The 9,271-nt window shown below is 52.8% G+C and overlaps 1 protein-coding gene across 1 annotated transcript; it reads right to left on the bottom strand.

Annotated features, from left to right (window-relative positions):
* Positions 1–5,193: 5,193 nt before the first annotated feature.
* Positions 5,194–9,069, bottom strand: FEZF2 (FEZ family zinc finger 2). Its single transcript, XM_007529162.3, has 5 exons — positions 8,835–9,069; positions 7,575–8,450; positions 7,096–7,230; positions 6,810–6,942; positions 5,194–5,838 (listed from the first exon to the last, which is right to left on the bottom strand). Exons 2-5 carry the CDS (start codon positions 8,388–8,390, stop codon positions 5,579–5,581), a joined length of 1,344 nt encoding a protein of 447 aa, XP_007529224.1. The 5' UTR covers positions 8,391–8,450; positions 8,835–9,069; the 3' UTR covers positions 5,194–5,578.
* Positions 9,070–9,271: the final 202 nt, after the last annotated feature.

The raw sequence follows: 9,271 nt of genomic DNA, 5'->3' as shown, positions 1-9,271 counted from the left end.
GTCAATAATAACTACAACAACAATAAAAAGCAACAAGGGCAACAAAAAGGGAAAAATAAATAAATAAATATTAAAAATTAAAAAAATATTTTGATACCTATTCTACAGAGCCAATACACAGTGCCCTCTTCATTTCCTTGCCATCTTTGCTTTGCACAGAATTATAACAGTAATCACATGGGGGGTGAAAGTTTGAATGGTCACTAGGAGAGAACAGAAGAACTGAGTGTGAAGTAGTGACATATGGTGTCCCTGGGGGAGCCTAGGACTCTAGAACAGAGTGGTTTGGTGAATACCAGGTCTAATGACCAGATTACCATACTTTTTTAGGGACCCCTCAAAAGCCAGCCTGATAAATTTCTTGCTCATAAAAAAAAAGGGGAGGAATGAGGACCAAGAGCTTCACGTGAGCACCTGCAAATACCTGGGACTGGTGGCTTGGGAGTTGCTTGGAGGTGGAGAGCCTTTGTCCATTCCTTAGCCCTTGGCCTGCTGAATTCTGTCTCTGTCCAGTGTCCACCAAGGGGCCTAGTCACAGCTCCCTTTTCTTGGGCTATGTACTTTCAACCAGTTTTGAGCAGCCCCATTTCAGATTGGCCTTTTTATGTTTGATATAAAGAATAGTTGTTGGCCAATTTCATCTTTTCATCGCTGTTCTCTAGGCCTGAATCCAAGCAGTTTGTCAGATGCTCATTAACTCCCCCTTTGGCTCTTTCTAGTGTGTCTCCTAAGCTCATTGTGCCAAGAACTAACGCTTTCTTTTACACGATTCTCTTTCTCTGCTCCATCAGGGAGACAAATTACTTTCCAAAAGGGATCGCCAGGGATGGTTTAATGAGAATTTCTTTGGGGCTAGGCATGGAACGCAATGTAGTTAACATTCGGTGGACTTAATTGGACTTTTCTTTTCTGCCTCTTTTTTTTTTAAAAAAAATCTGAAGCTATCCTGTTAATCTCTCATTTGTAATCAATTGTGTTGACTAAACAAAAGTCTAGGTCGTCTTTTCTTCCTGTCCCAGACAATCCTTTGTTGCCTCTAAATGCCTCATTCTTGAGTGATCCTGGTCGCATAGATGGGCCCGATTGTTGACAGTTCATTATTGCGCTTTTGTCCATTTAATCTTTCTTGCTGTGTTTTGCATGTGCATGCCTTAATGAGCTCCGTTGGCAATTAACATGTTTCTAGGAGCAAACTGGTTGCTCAGACGTTTGAGAGGGAAGTGCAGGGAAAAGGGCAACGCAGCTGCCTTGAGGTTGTTTATTTCCCAGCATTTTCTCAAGACTCCTGTCCTCTTTTTCGCAGTCCCTCTTCCACATTTGCTCCGCCCCCCTTTCCTCCACCCACCCCAGCCCATTCATCACCAGCACACCTGGATGCCTTGTTGCTGTAAGCCTTGGGCCTGGCTCAGCCAGCTTCCTATCATCTTATGAGCCAAACAGCAAAATGGGGACTTTATAGACCCACTTCTGCAGCCAAGGCAAGAATGAGCACAGTGCTCCCCAAAATGTGTCTGATGCTGGCAACTCCTCTGTGTCGCTCTTTGCAGAGAGGAACCTCTAACCCGCCTAAGGCAATAGGATTGTACAATCTGTTATGTACAAGGCTGTGGCTTTGGAAGGAGTTTTTTTTTTTTTTTGAGGCTTGCTGGCAAGATTGCTGAAGTGTGAGCAGTCATGGACAGAACAAACATCTTGTAGGGGAAAAGATAATTGGAGTCTTTTTTGTGTCTGTGACAGGATTCCCCTCCCCCGCAATTTGATTAAAAATATTTTAAGGGCGGCCTCTTCAATTTAATCAAGGTTTGAATATTATTATGCAGCTGATGACTGACTACCTTGTTTAAATCACTTAATAAGATTGCAAACTACAAGTCATGCAAACAGCTTAATATCAAGAGGGAAAAATAAATCAGAAAACAGAACCTTTCACCTACCAATTCCAATGCACAGAGAATAAGAAGGACCCTAGATAAGATGACTGAAAAGGTTTGACTCTCAGATCTGCACTGACTGTGACAGGAGGCTAGTAATTCAAGCAAGAGCTTCATTTTCTTGTCACCCTACTTTTTCAGGTGAAGGAATCCTTTCTTGAATCCAACACCTGGATGAAGAATACATTTTAGACCTGGTGACTTCAAACCTGTGGAAAGCAAAACCGAACCCTTTAGATATGGAAAGGAAAAAAAAAAAACACCCTCTGTTTATCTACAATTACCACCAGATGTGAAATAACACCTTCTCAGGTGAGATCCATTGACAGGCACTAGTGTGAAGGTTAAGTAACAATCAGGTTATGAGGAAACAACCTCAAGGAGTTCAGGATAGTCAAGAAACTCTGCTCAGGTATACCCCAGAGCCAAAGCAACCCACCTCTCTCTGACTGCACAGATGAGCAGTCCCAGAACAAAATGCTTCTTATCCAGCCATCTATCAGCTTTAACCCACGTGCTGTCTAATTTTCAAGAAAGCAAGCCCCACCCCTTTCCAGAGCCGCCACCTGCAAACACTTCTATTATGAATTAGGTGACCCTTTTAGTCTTTCTCCTGTGAAAAAGTTTTTATAAGAATCTCTCAAAGAAAGTTCTCTCTCTTAATGGATTGAAAGCTCTCTCGCTTGATAAACCCCGTCCACTATATATCTTTTCTTTTTAGAGGGAAGGGAAACTTGATTGGGGTTGATCATGCTGGCCAAAAAAAAAAAAAAATTTTTTTTAAACCCACTTTTCTAAGAGATGCTTTCCCCACTAAATGTTGTGGTGTCTATCCCTTGTCCAAAGTTCTGGAACTGTTTGGAAAGAAACAACGGTCTGCTCACCAAGGAGGGTGTCTGTGAAGCCTCCTTCCAGAATTATAAGGAGGAAAGGAGACAGGGTGAGAAGATCACAAAGGGCACCCAAGATAGCCCAGAAATGGGGAGGTAGGGTGAGTCTGTGCAGGAAGCGGGCTAATAAAACCTAGTGTAAGGAGAAAAAAAAAAAAAAAGCAAGGAGCTGACTCGCTGACTCCTCAAAGCAACCCGCAATCCCAGAAGTCTGGGAAAAGCAAGGCGCCATTGCCATCTCCTTAACCGCTAAGGCCTCCTCAGCCCTCCCGGGGTTTCCTGGGGCTAGTGGCTTCCGTCGAGATTTCGGAGTTAAATCTGCATATCCCTCTGGGTCCCCATCTCCCCTCCGCGAATGGCAGCCAGACCGAGCTAACATTTCAATTCCTCCCGGCTGCCTCGCCCCCCTCCCCGATCTGCGTCTTCCCAGACTTGGGGGTGGGGAGGGAGGGAAGGATACAAAAAAAAAAAAAAAAAAGAGGACGTTCTCCTTTCAGGAAATGGAATTCTAATGTACACGTTCCTATTTCTGAATCGGAGGTACTAAAAATACCCCCGCGACAGCCTGAGGAAGCTGTCGCCGTTCTCTGTGCAAACAACATCGACAATTCTCCTTCCCCGCGGAATGGGTCCGCGAAGTGGGCCGGCGCCAGGAAGGCCACCTTTGACCGGCACCGGGACCGAGTTCGCTCCACCCAGCGGCTCCATGTCATTCCTTCTCCACCTACAGACAACGCTGAGGAACTCTCAAAACCCTGAGTTTGAATCCCTGGCCTGCCTCCTTTCTCCATGCTGGGCAATATTGCTTAGTTTATTTTCTTTCTGCCTCGGTTTCTTTATTCATCTCTAAAGTGGGAAACAAAGCTTTTCCGCCTGCGCTGGAGGGGGTGTGAACATTTGATACAATGTACAGGGTGGGGGAGACGGCATACTTGCTTATGCAGAAGACGTTCATGCTGGGGCTACAAGGTCGCAGGTTCAATCTCCAGCACCACCATAAACCAGAGCTGAGCAGTACTCTGGTGTACTCTCTCTCTTTCTGTCTCACAAATAAATACATAAATAAATATTTAAAAAATAAAAAGAAAGTACGTGCATGGCCTGATTGGTGCAAGCGCTTTGAAATACAGTCCCCCCCACTTCTGCTCCTGACGCGAAATCAGCAACGAGCGCCTACTTCTACAGGGCAGTGGGATTACTCGCTGTCTAGTGACTTTCGGGGGCGCTGCCTTTGCCAGGAACCACCCCCCCACACACACACCCCACTCCTGCCTCGCGGGAGGCAGGCTCCACCTGCGGCGGGAGTCAGGGTGGGTCTGGGCGCAGCAGCCTCTGGGCGCGGACGCGCTCCCGGCCCGCGCTGCGCTGCCACCCCACGCCGGGCAGCAGTGTTCCAGGAGACGTGGGCTGAATCGCTGCACTAATATTAACGGGGTGGTTGAGGGGGATCCCAGCGCGCCGCGCCAGTAATCCAAGCTCTTGATTATCCAGATTCGGATCAAACGGGGCGGCAGCGGCCGGCCCCCTCCTGGGAATGATTAGATGATTAATGTAATGCTGTTTGAAGGGTCTCTGTTTTCTCTCTTAATTTGGGTCATTACTTAGAAAGCAAGCGTGAGATCACTTCACCAGCGGGCTCCGCAGCGGCGATAGCTATTCAGGAAAGGAGCTCACTGAGCGGTGAGCAGCTCGCAGGGGGCGGTGGCAGCGAGCCCCGGGAGCGCCCTCCTGCGGCAGGGCGCGCAGCACCCGGGGGCTGGGCCGGGAATCCAAGCGCCAGCCTGGGAGGCCCAGAAGTCCCGCAGGGTCGGGGACCCTCTTGTTTCAGCTCTCGCCTCCAGGACAGCCCCTCCCCCGGAGGTCGCCCTGCGACGTGGATGTGCCCAAATGGACAGTGCCCAGCGTCGTGCGGCTTTGCTGAAGGACGAACACCAAACCTGCTCCCCTGCACCCAGCCCCTTTCAACCCCTCCTTATTTTCTTAAAAAAAATTCTTACCCAAATAAGGCAACACCCAGAATCCCAAGCGTCGGGATAGTCACCAAATAGAAACCTACATGCAGCACGTGGAGACAGATGCAGGCCTTTGCATCCTGGCTCCAGGGGGTGGGGTGAAGTGGGGTGGGGTGAGAGATGGGGTCTCAACACACAAGCGCCGCGGGAACACCGGTTTGGTTTCACCCTGATCCCAACGCCCCAGAGATTGCATGGGAGGGGGGTGGTGGAAGGGAAGAGGAGGATGCTATTTCCTTCTCATCCTTGGGGTTTGCTGAGCTGAGCTGAGCTGAGCTGACCTCACTGCAAGGGGAGGAGGGGGGGAAAGAAAACGCGCACTAATGATTCTGTTTATTGAGATATATATGTGTGTATATATATATATATATATGTATATTCCGTGATCGCGTGTACAGGAGGATTTACATGACTGTATAAAGATGGCTGGGGGCACCGCGCTCTTCCGGTCTGTTCACGTGACAAGCTGGGGTTAAAAACCAAGAAGATACGGAGACCTGAAATTAAATAATGTTGCCGCGCACTGTATTTTTAAATAAGTTTCCCAAATATACAAAGGTGGGAGCCACGCGTTTGCTGCCAGTCATCGAGGAAACGTTTAGCTTTCCAAAAATAGGCTGGTTTTGATAAATAGATTTTTTTAAGCCTCTCTGCTATAGTTTCTTTTCATTTTAGAAATAAGTTTATACAGGTGATCTGTTTGCGGGTCGGCCCGGGGTGGGAGAGGAGGACCAGGCAATGGCTCTCAGCTCTGCACTGTCCGTGTCAGGTCTTTTGTGGAAGGGGCGGTGGGGCCAACGCTGTCATGGAGTTTGCGCACGTGTTTCTTTAAATCAAAGTTTCTGCAAAAGCCCTTGCCGCAAGTGGCACAGGTGAAAGGCTTCTTGTCGTTGTGGGTGTGCATGTGGAAGGTCAGATTGTAGACCTGGTGGAAGGCCTTGTTGCAGATGGTGCACTTGTACTGCTTCTCGCCACTGTGGGTCAGCTTGTGGTTCTTGTAATTCCCTACAGGAGACCAAACAGCAAAGAAGTAGAGGGAGGATAAAATAGAATAGGGGGTGGGTGGGAGGTGAGGTGGGTTGGGGGAAGTGAAAGGAGTGTGTGAGAGGAAGTTAGGAGGGGATATGGGCATCCTGGCCTTGGCTCAGGTGCCTGCGCAAAGAAGGCGACGCTTGGCTAGGCGGGCGCGACCTCTCTGAGTGAAGAAGTTGTCAAACTTTATAGGCATCAAACCCGGGGACTCTGGCTAAGGGATAAGGTCTGGGATCAGCTGCAGCCCCCGCCCGGAGGGTTCCCGAGGCCTGGAGCTCAGTCCTCCCGCGGCCTGGAAACTTTTGCGCAGCCCAGAGTCCCACTCCAGACAACTGCCTCGCTCCAAGCAATTCGCAAGAACCCGGGGATCCTCCCTCATGCTCGATCTTTCTCACCCTGTGGTTTAAAGTTATTCCCTCAGTCCCTCCCCACCTCTCACCCCCAATACACAAACAACTATCACCAGGTGATCCGAAAGTGCCTTTGAGAACCCTAATTGGGCACCGGGTCTGGGGAGCTGGGAGCAGCAGCGGTACTCACCCCTCACTCCAGACTCCCATATTATGTTACTCTCAAAAGGTGGTGGATTTTGCCATGACTATTTTTTTTAATTTGAAATGGGGGTGCCAGCTACAAAGGAAAGCTTTCGTCTATAGAGCTACCCCCACATCCTTTCACTCTGTCTTTACCTTCCTTCCTTCCAAACTCCCATATCTGCATTTGCCGCCACTACCCCCTCTCGTCCCCTCCGCCCCGCTACAACAAGCCCGAAGCCGCCGAGGTCTGCTAAGCCTACAGCAGAGCGTCTACCCAAATACATCACCAGGAAAAGCGCCTAGCCCGCAGCCCTAGTGCTCCGGGTGGCCCTTCTTTGCCCCCTGCTAGCTGTGACCCGCCAGCCCCGAGGTGAGGTGAGCACAGGGCCTCCTCGCTGGGCACTTTACCTTTTTGGTGAAAGCCTTTGCCGCAAAATTCGCAGACGAAGGGCTTGTAGCCCGCGTGGATGCGGATGTGCGTGTTGAGCGTAGAGCTGCGGTTGAAGGCTTTACCGCACTGGTTGCACTTGTGCGGCTTTTCCTGAGGAGAGGAGCACACGCACAGTGAGGCCAAGGCCCAGGTGGGGCGAGGCTCCCTCGCGGGGCACGGTGGAAAGACAAGGTTCCCCGCTCCCCGGGAGAGTGGAGGGGAAGCCCTCGCCAATCTCTCCCCGAGCTGTCGCGGGCCACCTACCTGCGTGTGGATAATTTTATGTCTGCAGAGCGTGCTGGCCTGGCGAAAGCCTTTGCCGCAGACTTTGCACACGAACGGTCTGGCTCCGGTGTGGACGGGCATGTGGCGGGTGAGGTTATAATGAGCATTGAACACCTATGGAAGGACACGAGGGGCCCTTGTGGCGGGTCTGCTGGTGCGTCTGGGGTCAGCAGAGGAGATTGCAGTCTCCTTCCCGGAACTGACATTCCCTTTAGACACCAGAGCCCCCCTCCCTTTTTTTTCATTTTGCAAAGCGTCCCCAACCTACTCCTCTGGCCTGTGTGACCTCTGGCCTGTGTGACCTCCCCATTTCACAGAGTGGGAAACTGAGGCCCAAGTAGGCCCTATGGGAAGAGACAGCTACCAGGAGCTCCTGGACTGGAGAATGGGCAGTTCAGGTTGTCCCTGGGAGCAACGATGAGCCCCACCCCTCCACGCCTGCATGCCCGGGGTCTCACCTTGCCGCACACCTCGCAGGTGAAGTTTTTGGGCTTGCCGTCTGCGGAGCCCCCGGGCAGCTTGCTGTGGCCCTTGACGCCGCCGCGCTCGGCAGTGAGGGTGGAGTTCTCCTTCAGCACCTGCTCCAGCGGCGCGGGCAAGCGCTCCTTGTGGGCATAAGGGGCCGGGTGGGGAAACTTGTCCGCGGCCAGGCTGGCCAGCTTGGCGTTCTCCAGCAAAAAAAGCTTGGGGTGCGCAGCCAGGGCGGCGGGAGTCTGGGCGTTGAGGAGGCCGGAGGGGAAGAGGTGGCCGCCGAGCAGCTCAGACGGCGGGTACGCGGCTGAGTCCAGGTAGTTGAAATAGTACAGGGAGCCGCTGGCCGGCAGCCCCACCGCCTGGTTAATGACCTGCGGCTTGATGACCCTCCCCGCGGGCAGCGCAGACGGCGCCAGGCCCAGTTCGGCCTTGCAGCACACGCCACAGTTGGTTTTGCACAAGCCGCTGGCGCCGCACACCGGAGCCCCCCCGCCACCGCCACCGCCACCGCCTCCACCACCGCCCGCCCGGAGGCTGCTCTTCCAGAGCTCGGAGTAACTGAGCAGCGTCTTGGACGGCACTTCGTAGCCCAGGGGCTGCAACGGGATCATGCAGGGCAGCGGCGAGCAGAGGTTGAGCAGTTTCTTGCCTTGGCTGCCGTCTGCCTCCAGCGCCCCGGGCCGAGGCTCATAGGGCGCGCGGGGCTCCGACGTTTTGGCCATGATGCGCTCGATGGAGAAGGCCAGAGCCTTGGAAGTGGCCGGGGGCACCATGGTCTCCAGGGAAGCCGAGCTGGCCATGGCGCGCGCCGAGCGGAGCCGTGCTGGACTGGGCCTGGGCGTAGCTGCGCTTCTCTAAGTCTGCATTCCGGAAAAGGCAGGGAGGCAAATCGCAATTTAATAAGCACCTATCCGGGTCCAGGTCATCCATTTGCATTCAAATGAACAGGGGCAGAACAAAGTGCACCCAAGGGTACCAAATTACCGCCCATTAACCCGGGGCGCAAAGGAGCCCACCAGCCAGCTCCTGACCTGGGACTTTGAAAGGGGGACGAAGGGGGAGGGCTTACAAAGGGAAAATAAGAGAGAGAGAAAGAGAGAAAAAGAAAAGCAAAAGAAACGAGCCTCAAATTAGCGCCCCCCCTCCATGAGTCGGTGCCCGGACCCGGGTCTCCGCCACGCGCGCTCGGAGCCGGCCGGGGAAGGGGCAAAGTTAGAGCCCCAGGAGGGCCAGCTCGCATTTACCTCTTTACCCCACCGCCAGGGAGATGCGTTCCGAGCCATGCAGCCTGTCTCCTCTGTCACATTTTGATGGTAAACATCTTCCCCTCCGCGTGAGATCACTGTCTTTTACATTCAGCTGACATCACATGAAGTCACTTGAAGTGGAGTGACATGGGCGGCGGCGCGGCTCCCGCAGCGGCCCCTGTGTTCCCCCGCGCCTGCCGGCCGCCGCCGCCCCGCAAACTTTAAAAGGAGGCAACTGGCGCCCGCGCTCCCCTCGGGAAAGTGAGAGCGCCTCGCAAATCGGGAAGGAGTGAAGAAACGGGAGGGGGAGGGGGAGGAATCGTGATGGTTTTGCCGGTGGAAAGATGGGGAGGGGTGGGGGAGCCCAAATCCAGGCAGAGTTCCGTGCGTGATTCACAACTTTGGGGGACCGACGGGCCTGGGGGAACTCGGGG

This window comes from Erinaceus europaeus, unplaced genomic scaffold (genome assembly GCF_950295315.1).
Source record: "Erinaceus europaeus unplaced genomic scaffold, mEriEur2.1 scaffold_1228, whole genome shotgun sequence".
In the NCBI taxonomy this organism is placed as follows: domain Eukaryota; kingdom Metazoa; phylum Chordata; class Mammalia; order Eulipotyphla; family Erinaceidae; genus Erinaceus; species Erinaceus europaeus.
This window is presented reverse-complemented; position numbering and strand designations above follow the sequence as displayed.